General features: G+C 44.5%; 1 protein-coding gene across 14 annotated transcripts in view; it reads right to left on the bottom strand.

Annotated features, from left to right (window-relative positions):
* The window catches only part of XRRA1 (X-ray radiation resistance associated 1), a 68,709-nt gene continuing 45,577 nt past the window's right edge, over positions 1-23,132 (bottom strand). For 11 of the 14 annotated variants that reach the window (XM_045484010.1, XM_045484012.1, XM_045484013.1 and 8 more), the window contains 7 exons: positions 8,337-8,430; positions 7,511-7,626; positions 5,485-5,832; positions 2,068-2,266; positions 1,189-1,304; positions 870-975; positions 1-483 (listed from right to left, as the gene is read on the bottom strand). In XM_045484010.1, the coding sequence (XP_045339966.1) occupies positions 230-483; positions 870-975; positions 1,189-1,304; positions 2,068-2,266; positions 5,485-5,832; positions 7,511-7,626; positions 8,337-8,430 (1,233 nt within the window). In that variant the 3' untranslated portion in view covers positions 1-229. The remainder of the gene's footprint in view (positions 484-869; positions 976-1,188; positions 1,305-2,067; positions 2,267-5,484; positions 5,833-7,510; positions 7,627-8,336; positions 8,431-23,132) is intronic. The other 3 variants (XM_045484017.1, XM_045484016.1, XM_045484018.1) reach the window with 3 other exon arrangements.

Genomic DNA, 23,132 nt, shown 5'->3' with positions numbered 1-23,132 from the left:
CTCTGTGCACCCACTCTTTATTGCTGCTGGGCCAGGCGCTGGGTCCTGCCTGGCCCGGGGAGGGGAGGTCCTCACCAGTTAGTTCCCCACTCTCTGTGGCCAGCGAGCGAGGCCAAGCCAAGGTTTGAGGCCTGCACCCGGCGCACCCAGCCCCAAGGCGCGGTCCAGGGTGCGGAGCCCTCAGGGAGGGTATGGGGCACAGGCTGGGCACTGCCCCGTGCGCAGCCCCTTAGTCTTTTGAGTCACTGGCCGTGGGACCCTGGCAGAACTCATCCATGAACTTGAGGAAGCGGCCAAACCTAGGCTGGCCCTCGCTCAGTGCTGGGTGGCTTGGGGGTGGCGCTGTGGCCCTGAACACTGTCCGCAGTGAGCAGCGCACCAGCTGCCGGTAGCGTGCCCGAAACTCCTTCAGCAGCCTCTTGGCCTCCAGGTATTGCTTCTGGTTCACCAGCCTCTGCTCAGTCCGCTGGCGCAGGACAGCTCCTGCAGGGAGAGAAGCCAGAGGGACACCAAACTCGCTCTGGGTCCCAGGTAGCCCAAAGCAGTGGGGACTGCGTCCAGAGCCCCCCCACCCCAGAGAGTGGGACGGTGTGAGAGGAGGATGCTACGGGGACTGAAAATGGCCTCCCCAGCTTGGGGCATTAGGCAGCCAGTGGAGTCCCCTCTGAATTCTACCTCAAGCCTTAGTTCTGGCCTGTAACGTGCTGTGTGACTCCAGGCCCCAGCTTCTCCATCTGCACATGGGGAAGGGCCAGGGCAGATGCTAAGGGCCCTTCCTGCTCTGACATGTCCATGCCCGGCTGCCTCCCACCAGTAGATGAGTAAACTTCTGGCCACTGAGGATGGGGACCGGGTGGGCACAGCTGTACCTAGTGGAGCCTCCGTAATATTCCGGGGATCCCGCATGCGAATGAGAATATCATCCAACAGCTGGGCTCGAGTCTTCCGTGGGGGTGGAATGGGGATCCTCTGGGCCTAACATAAGGTAAGAGGAACGTGTCACCACAGTCCAGTGCTCCGCCTCTCCTGGCCTCATCCCCTCATGCAGATGCAGCAACAAGCAGGAGGGCACCTGGGGGCACTGGGAAAGCACAGCCCTCAGAGGGTCCTGAGGTGACAGCCACGTCTCTAACTGGGGGTCCTGAGGAGCCACTGGCACACACAACAAGGTGGTGGTTACGCATTTACCCGTTTCTCCTTGGGAACGTAGCGTTTCTGAAGAGTGTCAAGCCTGGGCTTGGAGGAGCGGAACAGCAGCGGGTGCTTCAGCACGTACTGCAGGGCCTGTGTGTTCTTCTGGATTCCTAAGGCAAAAAGGCATGGTTGGGTCAAGGCACTCCTCCTCCACCTACTGAATGCCTCCTCCAACTTCTTCATTCCCCAGTCTCACAGCAGCCCTGGGTGGAAGGATTGGAGAGGCCCCAAGAACACACTGCTTCATCTCTCCCTGATCTGCAGTGCCCGGACCTCCATCATCCATTCCCTGAATAACTGTCCCCTGTGTGCACAGATCCTCATGGAAAAGTAGCACTGGCATGGAGAGAAGGAATGACCCTGACATAACCTCGTTAAACACAGTGGGTTATGCCATAGGGACTGGCACCCAAGAGAGCACACAGTCAAGTGCTAGTTCCTCTGAGAGCACAAATACTACTAACACATCAGTGTGAAATAAGGGCTCCGAGGGAGCACTACCCCCTTGCCTCAAGTCACATAGAGAGGATTTTGGATGTTCAATTTGGGACTCAGCTGGGCTGGGAAGGAACTCAGGAATCTGGCCAGTCTGGGTGTCTGTTCATCAAACCCTTCCTGGAGACACTTCTCCAACCAGAGCAGCTGGGCCTGGACTGGCTGGAATTTTGGAAGAGCTGTGGCTCCTGAAAATCCAATGAAGGCCCAGGCCAGGGGTCTTGATATGTAAGGCTCCAAACCAGGATATCCTCAGGGGCCCTTTGACAGACACGGAGAGGACAGCATCCCGGTCCTGAAATGAAGCATTAGCTTTGCCCCAACTTGCTCCAGGCTGCAGAGAGGGCCCCTTGCCCTGGAGCCATTCTCCTCACATACCCTTTGGCTCAATAAAGGCTGGATCAGGCTTGGCTGTCAGCAGCTCCTCATAGCCACGATACTTGCTGGGGAGGGAGGCAGATGGGAGCTTCCTCCAAGCCCTCTTTACCTCTCTGGGGGCTGTGCGGGGTGGTCTTTGCTCTTCCTCCTTCACGGCTGAATCATCCTTCTGGTGGATGGAGGAAGGCAACCCACTCACCTGTGACCAAAAGAAAAACGTACTCATTCGTTCCATTAACAGACGCCAGCATTAGCTCTGTGCGAGTCCCCATGCTGGGCCCCGTTAAGGGCAAGAACCAAGACTGGGGTGAGAGCAGGCAGATACGAAAGCAGGCAATGATCATGCACCTTGGTAAGTGCAGTAGGAGAATGGAGCACAAAGGTTCTGGGGGAGCCCGCAGGAAGCCCTAACCCCGTCTGGGGTGGGGGGTGACTGGGAAGCTCCCTGGAAGAAGAGATGCCTTAACCTGCGCTAAGTCTTGAAGAAGCAGGAGAGCCATCCCCAGGCAGGGTGGGGAGAGGGGTGAGCTACAGGTGATGAGGAGAGAGGGCTGTTGTAGGCAAGGAATAGCGGGGGCCGAGACCCACAGATAAGACGCTGTAAGGTGTATTTGGGGGAGCTCCATATTGGTATTGTTGGGGTTACTGTGAAGAGATGGGCAACTGGAGCAATAAGCAGGCCTCGGATCAGGAAGGACTTTTAAAGCCAACCTGAGGGGGTTTGTTTTTTCTATTTTTAAAAAGTGTTTATTTCTAGAGAGAGAGCTTGCAAGCAGGGGAGAGGCAGGGAGAGAGGGGACAGAGAATCCGAAGCAAGTTCCATGCTGACAGCAGAGAGGCTGATGTGGGGCTCAAACCCGGAACCATGAGATCATGACCTGAGCCGAAGTCGGATGCTTACGTGACTGAGCCACCCAGGCGCCCCTTGTTTTTGTTTTTATTTTCTTTATCCTCACTATGGCAAGCCACAAAAGAGTTTTAAGGGAGTGAGGGAACATTATCTGAACTCCCATTTGTAGCCTAACCTAATGGTTTTATAAGAAACATATTAATGAAACCTGTATTTAATGTTGGGATATAGTTTATGCCCTTCATTAAAGCCTGTGGCTGAAAAGAAATAGAAAATCTGAACAGACCTGTAACAAGTAGAGACTGAATTAGTAATTGAAACAATTACCACAAAGAAAAGCCAAGGACCAGATGTCTTCACTAGTGAATTCTACCAAACGTTTGTTTTTTTTAATTTGAGAGAGAGAGAGAGAGAGAGAGAGAGAGCGCGCGCGCGCACACGAATGAAGGAAGCATAGAGGGAGAGAGAGAATCTCCACTCAGAGCCTGACACAGGGCTCCATCCCATGACCCTGGGATCGTGACCTGAGCCAAAATCAAGAACTGGACACTTAACCGACTGGCCACCCAGGCGCTCCTGTGCCAAACATTTAAAGAATTAACACCAATCCTTCACAAACTCTTACAAAAATTAGGAGAAAGGGGAATACTCCCAGCTCATTCTCTGAGGTCAATATTACCCCAAAACCAAAACTAAGGAAAGACATCACAAAAGGACGATAGAAACCAACATTCCTATGAATGTAACACAAAAATCTTCAAAAAATACTAGCAACCCAAATTGGCAACATATAAAAAAGGACTATATGCCATGATCAAGTGGTATTTACCCCTGGTTTACAAGGGTTAGGCAAATGGAAATCAATTAATGTGATTCACCATTTCAATAGATAAAGGACAAAACCCACACAATCATTTCAATAGACACAGAAAAAGCATTTGGTAAAATCTAATGCCCCTTTGTGATTAAAAAAACAAAAACAGGGGCGCCTGGGTGGCGCAGTCGGTTAAGCGTCCGACTTCAGCCAGGTCACGATCTCGCGGTCCGTGAGTTCGAGCCCCGCGTCAGGCTCTGGGCTGATGGCTCAGAGCCTGGAGCCTGCTTCCGATTCTGTGTCTCCCTCTCTCTCTGCCCCTCCCCCGTTCATGCTCTGTCTCTCTCTGTCCCAAAAATAAACGTTGAAAAAAAAAAAATTAAAAAAAAAAAAAAAAAAAACAAAAACAAAAAAACACTCAATAAACTATGAACAGAACGAAGCTTCCTCAATCTGATAAAGGACATTTAGGAAAATCCCACAACTAACATCAGAATTAATGGTGAAAGACTGAAAACTTCTCCCCTTAAGATCAGGAATAAGACATGCCTGCTCTTGCCACTTCTATTCAACACTGCACTGGAGGTCACAGCCTGGGCAATTTGACAAGGAAAATAAAGCCTTTTCAGTCACGGTGACCCACAGTTAATTGTCCTACTTTGGCTCCTAGGAAGCTCAGAATTGCATTTTGCAATATACCTCTGTTAGGAGAGCAGCAGAGCATAATGAGCAGGTTAGAGTGACAGAATTATCCTGGGACTCATTTCCTTTCCTGTCTGTATTTTCCTTTCATCCAACTTTCTCAAGTTCATTTTAAAATATTTATTTATACTCTGCTTTGTTCTAAAAGGTTCTGATACAGTTCATAAAGATACTTTTATATTGTATAAATTTGTGTGTCACTGTAAGTCATCTGTAGAATAAGAGATGGATGTACCACTTGGAAAGATCTGGCAGATTGGAAGGGCAAGACTGGAGGTAGGGAGATGAGCAAAGGCAATGGTACAATAATAAAGTTCAAGGAGGCCCTGCCAATGCCTCCAGCCTCATATTTCCCTTTTCTTACGTGTCACCCTTCTGCTGCCCAGACACTGACCCAATTTGTGGTTTCTGCACATGCCATTTTAATTTCTTTCCTCTGCAGCCTGCTTCATGTTGTTTGCTCTGCCCAGAACACCCTTCCTGCCCAGGTTCGCACCTTGTTACTGCCTACTCAGCCTGCAAAGCTCAGCTCGTCGGAACCTCTTTCAGGAGCCCTCCTGAAAGGTCTGGGCAGAGGATCCCTCTTGCGTCCAGGCTCCCAGCCCCTGGGTTTTCCTCAGTCTTGGCACTGACTTAATGCATTCTTCCTACAATCCAACCCCCATCAGACTGAGGACATCTCGAGGACCTGTATCTCAGCAATCTGTATTCCCAGGATTCAGAGACAGCATCAGAAGTGACGTGACTTATGTAGATAGGCAGAGGCAGCAGGAAGCCCTTCTGAAAAACTAGTCAGAACCATGCCCCAGCCAGACCCCAGATGCTGTCTGTGCCACAGGACCATGACCTGTCCCTTTGGGTACCCCCACCGGAGGGCTTGGCTCAGCAGGTCTCCCAGACGAGCCTGCAGGTCTTGCCAGTGGTGCTTCCTTCTGGTTTCCAGACCTGCCCTGTGCTTACTTCCGGCTGCCTGCAGCAACCCAGCTACGCAGTGGTGGTATAGGAGCCTGTGGGAGCTAAGCACAAGGCAAAGGCAGGGGTATCCAGGTACCTGGGTCAAGAATATGGACTCTGTGCTCTTGGTGTCCTCATCTGACAGGTGCTCTGGGCTGAGGTGGCCAGGTCTGTTGCTCTGGTGGGACATGGTCTCTTCACTATGCACAGTAGAGTCAGAGCAGATGGGAGGCAGTGGCACAAAGGGCCGGTGGGACAGGGAAAGGCCCTCCAGGCCCTCGATGGGCATCTCTGGCTCCAGAGGACTGCTTCTGGTGGTGGACAGCTCTTTAGTTGGCGCTGCCTCAGACTCTGGCATCTCCTTTGAGGGAGACTTGATTGTGGGCACGGATAGGTGATGAAGAATCAGAGGCTGCTTTGGCACCTTTGGAACTTGGGTTTTCACCTGTCATGGGAGAAAGGCTGGATTGTTTTGCTTCCTAATCAGAGTCTCTCCTCCTGGACCTCACAAGCCTAAGGCCATTTGGTACAGTGATCAGAGGACTGGGTGAGGGCTCCTAGGGGGAGGGAGGGAGTGAAATCACACTAACTGGGCATCTACAGTGTGCCCTATACATGACGGATGCTGCTTTATTTACACCTCAAACTACCCAGTAAATAATTATCTTTATTTTACAAAAGAGGAAACTAGGGCTCAGAGAGGTGAAATGCCTTGTCCAAGGTCACAGAATTATTTGATGGCAGAGCCCGGACTACCTGATTTCCATACCGGGCTCTGGGCTTCATTCTGCATCCCTTATCATATCACTCTGGCTCTCAATAGCCTCACTGTTCTGATCAAGGTTTAACACAGTGCACCTGACCTTCCTCAGGGACTCCTAGGAAAGCCTGTGGGAGATGGTCCTGCACTTTCTGGTAGGCAGCAGCACCAGGCCCCTTTTAGGATGCTGGTTCCCATACCTTAAATGAAGTTTCGCAAGGCAAGTCTCTCTCAGGGTTCAGAACTAAGGAAATAACTTCTTTCCTATTGAAATTCTCAGCTTCCTGAATTAGCAAAAGCAATCATCTTGGGGGATGAGGATTATAAACTTAGCATCTGGCTCACTCTGCTGGCTGATGGGAACACGGTAGTCTGATCCTTAGAGGAGGCAACAAACAAGAGGAATATGATGGAAACCTTTTGAATTTCTGTCTATTTCTGGCTTGTAATTTGGCGCTGGTCTAGGGCTCCAGAATAGAGCTTGGCTGGACAGAAGCTGCAGAGGGGGTGGAAAGGAAATAACTATTTAACTTTGGGGACGAGCAATGCCCAATTCAGCTTTTAGAGCTACAGGAAGGCTGAAGTTCAGGAGGGGAAGCATTTCACAGAAATTTCTGCAATTCTTCAGATGAGGGAGGGAAATGACTTACTTTATGGCATCCCAGAAGGCAAGTCTAAGACCACTGGCTATGGGAGCGGACTGCTCTCAACGTAAGGAAATGCTTCCAGAGGCAGAGGCACAAGATGCGTATTCTAGGCTTGGCACAGCCATCCATGACTCCTACAGGTGGCTACTACTTGCATGGATAGTGGCTTGGGGGGTTATAACATTTATTTTTGAAGATTTTATTTTTAAGTAATCTCTACACCCAACTTGGGGCTTGAACTCACAACTCTTAGTTTTATGCTTTACCAACTGAACCAGCCAGGCACCTCATAACATATTTTTGTATCTGTTGCTTCATCCAGTCCTCTCAGCAGCTCAGAGAGGCTTAGAGTTGAGGAGATGAAGCTCAGAGAGTGAAGCTCTTGCCCAAGTTCAGGTGGCTGTGGAAAGTGACGAAGCCAGGCTTATCCCTGGGTCTTCAGACTGATTTCTCCCTCACTTCTCCACAGCTCCTTCTTCATGGGGTAGGACTCCATGACATTCACATAGTAGCTTCTACATACTCTGACACCTGGGTCCCTGTGACCCTAGATGCGTCTGTATGTAACAGACATGGAAAGAAGACAATGCCACTACTACAGACCTAAGGGAAGGAATCCATGAGTGGGAATGGGTTCTCCCTCCCCAGGTCAATTTGCATGCATTAAAATAGGCTCCACTTCCTCTGGGCTTGGCAGTCCTGCCCTGGAAGCTTACCTTCCGAGAGTCCTTCTGAGGCATCAAAATATGATGCTTAGCTTTTACTATCTTCCTTCGAATCAAGTGGATCCCCAGGTGCTCCTGGAGGAAGGTTTTCAGCAATGGAGGGACCCCTGGAGCCACGATGGGGAAGTGAGATTACTATTAGCGGATATTTACTGGGAGCTTCTTAGGTGTCCAGCACTGTTCAAACTGCTGGACATGTATTAACTTACTTCATTTTCAGACCAACCACAGGAGGTACCTATATTATTCCCATTCAATACGTGAGGAAACTAAGGCACAGACAGGTTAAGAAATTTGCCCAAGATAACAAGGATAGTGAAAAGCAAGGATGAGAACTCTGCTGGTGTCACTCCAGGACCCAGGATTCTAAAGTGCCAACAAGATGCAGCTGCTAATGCAGCAGCCAGTATACCCAGGATGTTCTGGGTGGGAGGGCCCTGTACCCCTCCCCAAATGGGAAGTAGGAAATGAGGTCACAGCAGAACTGCTCTACAAAGCAGGGTGTTACTTAAAGATCTCACACAGGATCTAGATAATTCTGTATTCCATTCCCTGCTCTGCCTCTTTATTACTGTGGGACTTTGATTAGGTTATGAACCTCCTGGATCCTCAGCTTCCTTCACTGTGCACGGGGACAGTGATGCCTGCCACACAGGGCTGCTGTCAGGTAAGCTGGTACAGAGCAGGTGCTCGGCAGTATCTGTGCTTCTCTCCATCTCCAAAGAACCCAGGGCTGGACATTGATGAGGTGGGGCTAACGGGTGCCCACGCTGCCCCTGGGCACCAGGACGGGGGCACAGCCTTGCAGGTACCATACCTCGTGTATGGGCCACCAGAGGGTTGTTATGAAAGATGAGCTCGCAGAGAGACGGGAAGAGAGCTACCGGCAGGATGGCATCTTCCTTCGCGATCTGTAAGGAAGGTGAGGAAAAGCTTCAGGTCGACACTGCCCCGCCTCTGCCCAGGTGCTGCCAGTCCCCACACTGTAGGCCGCATGCTTGCTAGGGCTGAGGTGGAGCCGGCTTAGTTATGCTGCTGTGCTCGGACTCAGTTCCGCGCAGCGTCTGTCCCTACGACGTCACCTGCTCACACCCAGAGGACCCTGCCCCACCCCTGTCCAAAATTCCACATCACGGTTTCTTGTTTGAAAGTTAAGAACTGTTTTCCTTTCTCCACACCGGAGATGTAGCCCAGACCAAGTAATGAAGATGTTGGTAACAAAACAGGGACAAACACATATAGCACTTGTCTCACAAGGACTCTGGAAGGTTGGCAGGGCATTGACTCTGACTTCAGGATACAATCTGTCTGACACTTCACCTTCCTCAGTGCAACCTCTACACACCTCAGTCTGTTGACAGCATTCTTGATGATGTCTTTCATTAAGGCCTGTCCTGGACACTGATCTGGGGAGGGACAGGGGGCAGGCAGTGAGGGGGACCCATTCATCTAAAGGATAAGCAGAGCCAGTAAGGAAGACTTCATGGCTGTCTGTGGCCCAAACGCTGCTCTATCCCCACGAGGCCGGCCTCTGAAGGGCAAAAAATACCCAACCTTTGTTGAGCAGAGTGGCTGGAACATCCTTAGGGAGGGTGTCTATTAGCAACAGAACAGTATCAGAGGGGCCAAGAGTCGGGCAGTGGCCTTTCAGATGCCTGGGTATCGAAGGTCAGACTCAGGACCTATGGAAGACAATTAAGGCCTGAGGGCTGCGAGAGAGAGGGCCCTTCAGTTTATCTTTCTCTGGAGCCCCACTTTATTTATTCTCTTTCATTTGTGTTCATCCAATCAATAAGTATTACTGAATGCCTCCATATGCCAAGCACTGGGTTGGAAATGAGCAAAACGGCTAGAACTCCTGTCCTCAGGAAGCACTGCCTGGTGGGAAACACTCACTGAAGAAGTAGTAACACGAGAGAGGATAGCTCTGAAGCTGCGATTAGTGCCACAAGGGAGGGTGTGTGAAGTCCTTAGGTGATTTGTTCCAATCAGGGAAACAGGGAAGGCTTCCCTGAGATCCGAAGTATGGGGAGGGGGAAATTTGTGAGTGCAGTGGAGAACAGACTGTACGGCACAGAATCCTCTGTATTAACCAAAACAGTTTCCTCTACTTTCTGGGCACACAGCTAGACTGTCTTCTAGCCTCCTAGGCAGCTAGATGTGGTCACAGGACTCTATTCTAGCTGATGCAACCTGGGTAGAAGGGATCATTTCTGGGCAGAGCCCATTTGAAACCTCCTATGTGATCCTCTACATTTCTCATTCCCCTCCTCTGCTCAGCCATCTATCCACCAGATGCAGAGGAGCCAATGAAATCCTCTTAAGGCCCTATGGGATTACAGAACCATAGCCAGAAGGGACCTGGGTCTCCGAAAGACCTGGGAGGCCACCAGCCCATCTGGGATACCTACAATGGATTTTATGAAAGAAATAGACTTTTACTGTGTGAAGTCATTGAGAATTTAAAGTTTGTTGCAGCAGCTCATGGTACGTGCTCTACCTAACACAGAGAGGAAGTGCTCCATGCAGAGAGCAATGTGTGAGAGGCCTCACAGCAAGGAGGAGGAAAGCCTGTTAGAGGGATGTAAAGAAGGCCAGTGTGATTAACAGCAGACACAAAATGAGGCTGGACATGCAAATAGGGGTCAGACAAAAGCTAGAAAGATCTTGGTCTTTGAGAACCTAATATGTGGATTTTCAGAAATATGAGGACCTAAATATGACAAGAGTTGGTAACAGATTAGATATGCATGGTGAGGAGGGATGTAGAGGAGAGAGAAATATCAAGGATGACAGCCACATTTTGGCTTGAGTGAGCCACATGCATGATGGAGCTATTCTCCAAGATACGGGGCAAGGAAAGAAACTCAAATTTGAAGCTCATTAATTCACTTGGATATGTGTACTATGGAGGTACCTTTCAGACCTCCCAGTAGAGATTCAGGTAGGCAACGAATACCCTAGTCTAGAGTACATAGGGTACAAGGGGTCTGTACTGGAATTATAAATTTGTGAGCCACTGTCAATTGGCCCTGTGGGTACGTGAAGCCATCGCTAGGGAGAGAGTACAGAGTGATTAAAAGAGAAGGGACAAGGAGCAGGCCTTAAGCAACTCTAACATTTGGTCATCTAGATCTAGACCAGGACTTGGCAAACCTTTTCTGTCAAGGGCCAGAGAGTAAATGTTTCAGGCTTTACAGGCCTTAACATGTCAGTTGCAACTACTCAACTATGCTGTTGTAGCACAAAAACAGCCAGAGACAACTCATAAATAAGTGTGGTGGCTCTTTTCCAATAAAACTTTAGTTATGGACTATGAAATTTGGATTTCATGTAATTTTAATATGTCATGAAGTATTATCCTTCTTTCAATTTTTTTCAACCATTTAAAAATATAAGAATTAGTCTTAGCTTGAAGGCTGTACAAAAACCAAGGTCAGCAGATAACACCTGTGGGCCAAATCTGTCTCCCCCCAATCTGTTTAATAAAGTTTCATCAGAACACTGTCATGCTCCTTGAAAAAAGCATAGAAGACAGCAGAGAATGTATTGCTGCAGAGCTCAAAGACCTAAGAAATAGTCACGATGAATTAAGAAATGTTGTAAATGAGATGCAAAATAAACTAGATGCAGTGACAGCAAGGATGGAAGAAGCAGAGGAGAGAAAAGGTGAAACAGAAGATAAAGTTATAGAAAATGATCAAGCTGAAAAAAAGAGGGAAAAAGAAATTATTGGACCATGAGGGGAGAATTAGAGACCTAAGTGATTCGTTGAAACAAAATATATCCATATCATAGGAGTTCCAGAAGAAGAGAGAAAGGGGCAGAAGGTTTATTTGAGCAAATTATAGCTGAGAACTTCCCTAATCTGGGGAAGCAAACAGGCATCCAAGTCCAAGAGGCACAGAGAACTCCCTTCAAAATCAACAACAGGTCAACACCACAATGTATCATAGTGAAAATAATAAAATACAAAGATAAAGAGAGAATTCTGAAAGCAGTGAGGGACAAATGGGCCTTATCCTACAAGGATAGACACATAAGGATAGTAGTAGACCTGTCCACTGAAACTTGGTAGGGCAGAAGGGAGTGGCAGAAAATATTCAGTGCTCTGAATAGGAAAAATATTCAGCCAAGAATCCTTTATCCAGCAAGGCTATCATTCAGAATAGAAGGAAACATAAAGGCTTTTCTAGACGAACAAAAACTAAAGGAGTTTGTGTCCACTAAACCAGCCCTGCAGGAGATCCTAAGAGGGACTCTGTGAGCAGAAAGTAGCAAAGACTACAAAGGACCAGAGACATCACCACAAGCATGAAATCTACAGATAACATAATGACACAAAATCCGTATCTTTCAATTAATCACTCTGAATGTAGATGAACTAAATGCCCCAATCAAAAGACACAGGGTATCAGAATGAATTAAAACAAACAAAAAACAAACAAACAAAAAACAAGATTCATCTATATGCTGACTACAAAAGACTCATTATAGACCTGAGGACAGCTGCAGATTGAAAGTGAGGGGATGGAGAACAATCTATCATGCTACTGGACAGCAAAAGAAAACCAGAGTAGCCATACTTCTGTCAGACAAGCTGGATTTTATTTTTATTTATTTATTTATTTATTTATTTTTTTCAACGTTTATTTATTTTTGGGACAGAGAGAGACAGAGCATGAACGGGGGAGGGGCAGAGAGAGAGGGAGACACAGAATCGGAAGCAGGCTCCAGGCTCTGAGCCATCAGCCCAGAGCCCGACGCAGGGCGCTAACTCACAGACCGCGAGATCGTGACCTGGCTGAAGTCGGACGCTTAACCGACTGCGCCACCCAGGCGCCCCAAGACAAGCTGGATTTTAAAACGAAGACTGTAATAAGAGATGAAGAAGGGCATTATATCATAATTAAGGGGGATATCCATCAAGAAGAGCTAACAATTGTAAATGTTTATGCTCCCAATGTGAAAGCACCCAAATATATACATCAGTTAATCACAAACATAAGTAAATGTATAGACATTAATACCATGATTGTAGGGGAGTTTAATGCTCCACTTACAACAATGGACTGAATGACACATTGGACCAGATGGACTTAACAGATATAGTTAGAACTTTTCATCCAAAAGCAGAATACACATTCTTCTTGAGTGCACGTGGAACATTCTCCAAAAAGATCACATACTGGGTCACAAAATAAAAAAGGATTGAGATCATACCATGCATATTTTCAGATCACAACACTATGAAACTTGAAATCAACCACAAGGAAAATCTGGAAAGCCCCCAAATACATGGAGGTTAAAGAACATCCTACTAAAGAATGCATGGGTCAACCAGGAAATTAAAGAAGAAATTAGAAAATATATGGAAGAAATGAAAATGAAAACATGACAGACCAAACCCTTTGGGATGAAGTAAAGGCAGTTCTAAGAGGAAAATACATTGTAATTCAGGCCTATCTCAAGAAGCAAGAAAGGCCCCAAATACACCACCCAACCTTACACCTAAAGGAACTAGAATAGAAAGGAGCAGCAAAGAAAGCCCAAAGCCAGCAGAAGAGAAATAATAAAGATTAGAGTAGAAATAAACAAGATAGAATCCAAAATCAAACAAACAAACAAACAAACAAACAACCCAGAACAGATGAATGAATCTTAGAACTGGTTTTTTGAAAGAATAAACAAAATTGATAAATGCCTCGCCAGACCTCTCAAAAAGAAAAGAGAGAGGACCCAAATAGATAAAAATCACGAATGAAAGAGGAAAGATAACCAACACTAGAGAAATACAATTATTAGAGAATACTATTAAAAATTATATGCCAACAAATTTGAAAATCTGGAAGAAATGGACAAATTCCTAGACACCCACACACTACCAAAACTCAAAAGGGAAGAAACAGAAAATTTGAACAGGCCCATGACCAGCAAAGAAATTGAATGGATTATCAAAAATCTCCCAACAAATTAAGAATCCTGGGCAGGATGGCTTCCCAGGGGAATTCTACCAGACATTTAAAGCAGAGTTAATACCTATTCTTCTCAAGGTGTTTCCAAAAAATAGAAACAGAAGGAAAGCTTCCAGACTCATTCTATGAAGTCAGCATTGCCTTGATTCCCAAACCAGACAAAGACCCCACTAAAAAGGAGAATTACAGGCCAATATCCCTGATGAATATGGATGTAAACATTCTCAACATGAACTAGCAAATCAAATTCAACAGTACATTAAAGGAGTCATTCACCATGATCAAGTGGGATTCATTCCTGGGCTGCAGGGCTGGTTTAATATTTGCAAATCAATCAATGTGATACATCACATTAATAGAAGAAAGAATAAGAACCATATGATTCTGTCAATAGATGCAGAAAAAGTATTTGACAAAATATAGCATCCTTTCTTAATAAAAACCCTCAAGAAAGTCAGGATAGAAGGAATATAACATCATAAAAGCCATATATGAAAGGCACACAGCTAATACCATCCTCAGTGGGGAAAAACTGAGAGCTTTCTCCCTGAAATCAGGAACATGACAGGGATGTCCACTCTCCCCACTGTTGTTTTGTTTAACACAGTGTTGGAAGCCCTAGCCTCAGCAATCAGACAACACAAAGAAATAAAAGGCATCCAAATTGGCAAAGAGGTCAAATTCACTCTTTGCAGATGACATGATACTCTACGTGGAAAACCTGAAAAGACTCCACCAAAAAACTGCTTGAACTGGTATATGAATTCAGCAAAGGTGCAGGATATAAAATCAATGCATAGAAACCGGTTGCATTCCTGTACACCAATAACAAAGCAACAGAAAGAGAAATCAAGGAATCAATTCCATTTACAGTTGCTATAAAATATATGAAATACCTAGGAATAAACCTAACCAAAGAGGTAAAAGATCTGTATGCTGAAAACTATGGAAAACTTATGAAATAAATTGAAGAAGACACAAAGAAATGGAAAAATATTCCATGCTCATGAATTGGAAGAACAAATATTGTTAAAGTGTCGATACTGCCCAAAGCAATCTACACATTCAGTACAATCCCAACAAACAGCACCAGCATTCTTCTCAAAGCTAGAACAAATAATCCTAAAATTTGTACGGAACCATAAAAGACCCCAAATAGCCAAAGTTATGTACGTTGAAAAAGAAAAACAAAGCTGGAGGCATCACAATCCCAGACTTTAGCCTGTATTACAAAGCTATAATCATCAAGACAGTATGGTATTGGCACAAAAACAGACACACAGATCAATGGAATAGAATAGAGAACCCAAAAATGGACCCACAAATATATTGCCAACTAATCTTTGACAAAGAAGGAAAGAGTATCCAATGGAAAAAAGACAGTCTCTTTAGCAAATAGTGGTGGGAGAACTGGATAGCAACATGCAGAAAAATGAACCTGGACCACTTTCTTACACCATACACGAAAATAGATTCAAAACAAATGAAAGACCTAAATGTGAGACAGGAAACCATCAAAACCCTACAGGAGATAACAGGCAACAACCTCTTTGACTTCAGCCACAGCAACTTTTTTTTTTTTTTTTTTTTTTTTTTTCTTAGCAACTTCTTATTTGACATGTCTCCAGAGGCAAGGGAAACAAAAACAAAAATGAACTATTGGGACCTCATCAAGATAAAAAGCTTCTGTATGGCGAAGGAAACAATCAAAACTAAAAGGCAACTAATGGAATAGGAGAAGATATTTTCAAATTACATATTTGATAAAGGGTTAGTACCCAAAATCTACAAAGAACTTACCAAACTCAATACCCGAAAAACAAATAAGCCAGTGAAGAAATGGGCAGAAGACATGAATAGACACTTTTCCAAAGACGACATCCAGATGGCTAACAGATACATGAAAAGATGCTCAACATCATTCATCATCAGGGAAATACAAATCAAAACCACACTAGGATACCACCTCATGCTGGTAGAGAGACTAAAATGAACAACTCAGGAAACAACAGAGATTGGTGAGGATGTGGAGAAAGGGGAACCATCTTGCACTGTTGGTGGGAATGCAAACTGGTGCAGCTACTCTGGAAAACACTGTGAAGGTTCCTCAAAAAAATAAAAATAGAACTACCTACCTTATGGCCCAGCAATAGCACTACTAGGAATTTATCCAAAGAATTCAGGAGTGATGATTTCGTAGGGGTGCATGTACCCCAATGTTTACAGCAGCACTATCAACAATAGCCAAATTATGGAAAGAGCTCAAATGGAATACTACTCAATGATGAAAAAAACCGAAATCTTGCCATTTACAACAATCTGGATGGAACTGTAGGGTAGTAAGCTAAGTGAAGTAAGTCATTCAGAGAATGACAGATATCATTTGATTTCACTCATATGTGGAATTTGAGAAACTTAACAGGATCTTGATCGGAAGATGGCGGCGTAGGAGGACGCTGGGCTCACCGCACGTCCTGCTGATCACTTACATTCCACCTACACCTGCCTAAATAACCCAGAAAACCGCCAGAGGATTAGCAGAACAGAGTCTCCGGAGCCAAGCACAGACGAGAGGCCCACGGAAGAGGGTAGGAAGGGCGGCGAGGCGGTGCGCGCTCCACGGACTGGCGGGAGGGAGCTGGGGCGGAGGGGCGGCTCGCCGGCCAAGCAGAGCCCCCGAGTCTGGCCTGCAAAAGCGGAGGGGCCGGACGGAGGGAGTGTGTTCCGACAGCAAGCGCAACTTAGCGTCTGGGAGGTCGTAAGTTAACAGCTCTGCTCAGAAAGCGGGAAGGCTGGAGGACAAAGGGAGGGAGAGCTGCTGAGCCCCCGGATGACAGAGCTCAGTTTGGTGGGGAACAAAGGCGCTCGCCAGCGCCATCTCCCCCGCCCATCCCCCAGCCAAAATCCCAAAGGGAACCAGTTCCTGCCAGGGAACTTGCTCGCTCTGGGCAAACACCCAACTCTGTGCTTCTGCGGAGCCAAACCTCCGGCAGCGGATCTGACTCCCTCCCGCTGCCACAGGGCCCCTCCTGAAGTGGATCACCTAAGGAGAAGCGAGCTAAGCCTGCCCCTCCTGCCCCCGTGCACCTTGCCTACCCACCCCAGCTAATACGCCAGATCCCCAGCACCACAAGCCTGGCAGTGTGCAAGTAGCCCAGATGGGCCACGCCACCCCACAGTGAATCCCGCCCCTAGGAGAGGGAAGAGAAGGCACACACCAGTCTGACTGTGGCCCCAGCAGTGGGCTGGGGGCAGACATCAGGACTGACTGTGGCCCCACCCACCAACTCCAGTTATACACCACAGCACTGGGGAAGTGCCCTGCAGGTCCTTACCACTCCAGGGACTATCCAAAATGACCAAACGGAAGAATTTCCCTCAGAAGAATCTCCAGGAAATAACAACAGCTAATGAACTGATCAAAAAGGATTTAAATAATATAACAGAAAGTGAATTCAGAATAATAGTCATAAAATTAATGCTGGGCTTGAAAACAGTACAGAGGACAGCAGAGAATCTCTTGCTACAGAGATCAAGGGACTAAGGAACAGTCACGAGGAGCTGAAAAGCGCTTTAAACGAAATGCAAAACAAAATGGAAACGACGACAGCTCGGATTGAAGAGGCACAGGAGAGAATAGGTGAACTAGAAGATAAAGTTATGGAAAAAGAGGAAGCTGGGAGAAAGATAAAAAAAATCCAGGAGTATGAGGGGAAAATTAGAGAACTAAGTGATACACTAAAAAGAAATAATATACACATAATTGGTATCCCAGAGGAGGAAGAGAGAGGGAAAGGTGCTGAAGGGGTACTTGAAGAAATTATAGCTGAGAACTTCCCTGAACTGGGGAAGGAAAAGGCATTGAAATCCAAGAGGCACAGAGAACTCCCTTCAGACGTAACTTGAATCGATCTTCTGCACGACATATCATAGTGAAACTGGCAAAATACAAGGATAAAGAGAAAATTCTGAAAGCAGCAAGGGATAAACGTGCCCTCACATATAAAGGGAGACCTATAAGACTCTTGACTGATCTCTCTTTTGAAACTTGGCAGGCCAGAAAGGATTGGCACAATATTTTCAGTGTGCTAAACAGGAAAAATATGCAGCCGAGAATCCTTTATCCAGCAAGTCTGTCATTTAGAATAGAAGGAGAGATAAAGGTCTCCCCAAACAAACAAAAGCTGAAGGAATTTGTCACCACTAAACCAGCCCTACAAGAGATCCTAAGGGGGATCCTGTGAGACAAAGTACAAGAGACATCACTACAAGCATAAAACATACAGACATCACAATGACTCTAAACCCGTATCTTTCTATAATAACACTGAATGTAAATGGATTAAATGCACCAACCAAAAGACATAGGGTATCAGAATGGATAAAAAAACAAGACCCATCTATTTGCTGTCTACAAGAGACTCATTTTAGATCTGAGGACACCTTTAGATTGAGAGTGAGGGGATGGAGAACTATTTATCATGCTACTGGAAGCCAAAAGAAAGCTGGAGTAGCTATACTTATATCAGACAAACTAGACTTTAAATTAAAGGCTGTAACAAGAGATGAAGAAGGGCATTATATAATAATTACAGGGTCTATCCATCAGGAAGAGCTAACAATTATAAATGTCTATGCGCCGAATACCGGAGCCCCCAAATATATAAAACAATTACTCATAAACATAAGCAACCTTATTGATAAGAATGTGGTAATTGCAGGGGACTTTAACACCCCACTTACAGAAATGGATAGATCATCTAGACACACGGTCAATAAAGAAACAAGGGCCCTGAATGATACATTGGATCAGATGGACGTGACAGATATATTTAGAACTCTGCATCCCAAAGCAACAGAATATACTTTCTTCTCAAGTGCACATGGAACATTCTCCAAGATAGATCATATACTGGGTCACAAAACAGCCCTTCATAAGTTTACAAGAATTGAAATTATACCATGCATACTTTCAGACCACAATGCTATGAAGCTTGAAATCAACCACAGGAAAAAGTCTGGAAAACCTCCAAAAGCATGGAGGTTAAAGAACACCCTACTAACGAATGAGTGGGTCAACCAGGCAATTAGAGAAGAAATTAAAAAATATATGGAAACAAACGAAAATGAAAATACAACAATCCAAACGCTTTGGGATGCAGTGAAGGCAGTCCTGAGAGGAAAATACATTGCAATCCAGGCCTATCTCAAGAAACAAGAAAAATCCCAAATACAAAATCTAACAGCACACCTAAAGGAAATAGAAGCAGAACAGCAAAGGCAGCCTAAACCCAGCAGAAGAAGAGAAATAATAAAGATCAGAGCAGAAATAAACAATATAGAATCTAAAAAAACTGTAGAGCAGATCAACGAAACCAAGAGTTGGTTTTTTGAAAAAATAAACAAAATTGACAAACCTCTAGCCAGGCTTCTCAAAAAGAAAAGGGAGATGACCCAAATAGATAAAATCATGAATGAAAATGGAATGATTACAACCAATCCCTCAGAGATACAAACAATTATCAGGGAATACTATGAAAAATTATATGCCAACAAATTGGACAACCTGGAAGAAATGGACAAATTCCTAAACACCAACACTCTTCCAAAACTCAATCAGGAGGAAATAGAAAGCTTGAACAGACCCATAACCAGCGAAGAAATTGAATCAGTTATCAAAAATCTCCCAACAAATATGAGTCCAGGACCAGATGGCTTCCCAGGGGAGTTCTACCAGACGTTTAAAGCAGAGATAATACCTATCCTTCTCAAGCTATTCCAAGAAATAGAAAGGGAAGGAAAACTTCCAGACTCATTCTATGAAGCCAGTATTACTTTGATTCCTAAACCAGACAGAGACCCAGTAAAAAAAGAGAACTACAGGCCAATATCCCTGATGAAGATGGATGCAGAAATTCTCAATAAGATACTAGCAAATCGAATTCAACAGCATATAAAAAGAATTATTCACCATGATCAAGTGGGATTCATTCCTGGGATGCAGGGCTGGTTCAACATTTGCAAATCAATCAACGTGATACATCACATTAACAAAAAAAAAGAGAAGAACCATATGATCCTGTCAATCGATGCAGAAAAGGCCTTTGACAAAATCCAGCACCCTTTCTTAATAAAAACCCTTGAGAGAGTCGGGATAGAAGGAACATACTTAAAGATCATAAAAGCCATTTATGAAAAGCCCACAGCTAACATCATCCTCAACGGGGAAAAACTGAGAGCTTTTTCCCTGAGATTAGGAACACGACAGGGATGCCCACTCTCACCGCTGTTGTTTAACATAGTGCTGGAAGTTCTAGCATCAGCAATCAGACAACAAAAGGAAATCAAAGGCATCAAAATTGGCAAAGATGAAGTCAAGCTTTCGCTTTTTGCAGATGACATGATATTATACATGGAAAATCCGATAGACTCCACCAAAAGTCTGCTAGAACTGATACATGAATTCAGCAAAGTTGCAGGATACAAAATCAATGTACAGAAATCATTCTTATACACTAACAATGAAGCAACAGAAAGACAAATAAAGAAACTGATCCCATTCACAATAGCACCAAGAAGCATAAAATACCTAGGAATAAATCTCACCAAAGATGTAAAAGATCTGTATGCTGAAAACTATAGAAAACTTATGAAGGTAATGGAAGAAGATTTAAAGAAATGGAAAAACAATCCGTGTTCATGGATTGGAAGAATAAATATTGTCAAAATGTCAACACTACCCAAAGCTATCTACACATTCAATGCAATCCCAATCAAAATTGCACCAGCATTCTTCTCGAAACTAGAACAAGCAATCCTAAAATTCATATGGAACCACAAAAGGCCCCGAATAGCCAAAGGAATTTTGAAGAAGAAGACCAAAGCAGGAGGCATCACAATCCCAGACTTTAGCCTCTACTACAAAGCTGTCATCATCAAGACAGCATGGTATTGGCACAAAAACAGACACATAGACCAATGGAATAGAATAGAAACCCCAGAACTAGACCCACAAACGTATGGCCAACTCATCTTTGACAAAGCAGGAAAGAACATCCAATGGAAAAAAGTCTCTTTAACAAATGGTGTTGGGAGAACTGGACAGCAACATGCAGAAGGTTGAAACTAGACCACTTTCTCACACCATTCACAAAAATAAACTCAAAATGGATAAAGGACCTGAATGTGAGACAGGAAACCATCAAAACCTTAGAGGAGAAAGCAGGAAAAGACCTCTCTGACCTCAGCCGTAGCAATCTCTTACTCGACACATCCCCAAAGGCAAGGGAATTAAAAGCAAAAGTGAATTACTGGGACCTTATGAAGATAAAAAAGCTTCTGCACAGCAAAGGAAACAACCAACAAAACTAAAAGGCAACCAACGGAATGGGAAAAGATATTTGCAAATGACATATCGGACAAAGGGCTAGTATCCAAAATCTATAAAGAGCTCACCAAACTCCACACCCGAAAAACAAATAACCCAGTGAAGAAATGGGCAGAAAACATGAATAGACACTTCTCTAAAGAAGACATCCGGATGGCCAACAGGCACATGAAAAGATGTTCAACGTCGCTCCTTATCAGGGAAATACAAATCAAAACCACACTCAGATATCACCTCACGCCAGTCAGAGTGGCCAAAATGAACAAATCAGGAGACTATAGATGCTGGAGAGGATGTGGAGAAACGGGAACCCTCTTGCACTGTTGGTGGGAATGCAAATTGGTGCAGCCGCTCTGGAAAGCAGTGTGGAGGTTCCTCAGAAAATTAAAAATAGACCTACCCTATGACCCAGCAATAGCACTGCTAGGAATTTATCCAAGGGATACAGGAGTACTGGTGCATAGGGGCACTTGTACCCCAATGTTTATAGCAGCACTCTCAACAATAGCCAAATTATGGAAAGGGCCTAAATGTCCATCAACTGATGAATGGATAAAGAAATTGTGGTTTATATACACAATGGAATACTACGTGGCAATGAGAAAGAATGAAATATGGCCTTTTGTAGCAACGTGGATGGAACTGGAGAGTGTGATGCTAAGTGAAATAAGCCATACAGAGAAAGACAGATACCATATGGTTTCACTCTTATGTGGATCCTAAGAAACTTAACAGAAACCCATGGGGGAAGGGAAGGAAAAAAAAAAAAAAAAAAAAAAAGAGGTTAGAGTGGGAGAGAGCCAAAACATAAGAGACTGTTAAAAACTGAGAACAAACTGAGGGTTGATGGGGGGTGGGAGGGACGGGAGGGTGGGTGATGGGTATTGAGGAGGGCACCTTTTGGGATGAGCACTGGGTGTTGTATGGAAACCAATTTGACAATAAATTTCATATATTAAAAAAAAAAAAAGAGAGAAACTTAACAGATTACCATAGGGAAAGGGAAGGAAAAATAAGATACAAACAGAGAGGAAGGCAAACCATAAGAGATTCTTAAATACAGAGAACAAACTGAGGATTGATGGGGGTTGGAGGTTGAGGAGTGCAGAAAATGGGTGATGAGCATTGAGGAAGTCACTTGCTGGGATGAGTCCTGGGTGTTGTATACAAGTGATGAATCATGGAAATCTACTCCTGAAGCCAAGACTTCACTGTATGTTAGCTAACTTGACAATACATAAATTAAAAAAAAACAAACAAACAAACATCCATTTACATACTGCCTTTGTTCTACAAGGACAGAGTTGAGTAGTTGGGAGAGAGTATTATATTTATCTGGCCCTTTATAGAAAACACTTGCTGACTTCTTATCAAGACTCTAGAGAAGGAGGGAAAGGGGGATGAAGCTACAAAGAAGCTTAATATGTGTTCATAAATAACTATAAAATGGTGGCTAAAGTGGGTACAGAGTCTCTTATATGCAAAACAGGTGGTCAAGAAGCAGTCACAACAGAATGGGGGAGGGAGAATTAAATTGAATTTTTTCAGGATGCAAAATTCCACCTATCCAAATCAGGTGACTAAAAAGTTGAAGAAAGTTACAATTAAAACTGGTAGAAAGCTGAAAGATACCCAAGGCATGTATGTCACATTTTCTGTGAAATTGAGTCCCAGCTAAAAGATAGGGGTTTGGGATTCTGGCTGATATAGTGAGAAGAATTTGGCCACCAGATAGGATAGCTAGCCTATCCCCACAAGGTGAGTTGAATGCCCCTGAAAATAAACTCGGGCTCCAGGGACAACTTAAAGTTTCTATCCAATTTCATTGGGTTAAGGCAAATAGAGCTTAATCTGTCAAATTTATGAACTAAGGAAATATTAATTAAAGGTTGAGTTAAAGTGATTGCTTTACTTTTGGCACAAAACTTACTAGATTACTGAGTGGATATTCTAGATGTTTAAGTTCTGTTTGAATGCAGAACTGGTTTTAAAATTTGTAACTGTAATAAATTGAATATTAATTTCAACACAGGTAGCATGAGTATTCCTTGACATGATCAAAACATCATTCATTTATCAAACTTACTGAGTAACTATCATGTATCAGGTGCTATTCTAGATGATGAGGATATAGTTGTAAGCAAAACAAAGTCCTGGCTCTCAAACAAACCTACATTCTGGCAGTAGACAACTGGTAATAAAGAAAAGATATATAATATGCTAGGTGATAAATGTTATAAAGAAAAATATA

Source organism: Leopardus geoffroyi, chromosome D1 (genome assembly GCF_018350155.1).
Source record: "Leopardus geoffroyi isolate Oge1 chromosome D1, O.geoffroyi_Oge1_pat1.0, whole genome shotgun sequence".
Taxonomy (NCBI): Eukaryota; Metazoa; Chordata; class Mammalia; order Carnivora; family Felidae; genus Leopardus; species Leopardus geoffroyi.
This window is presented reverse-complemented; position numbering and strand designations above follow the sequence as displayed.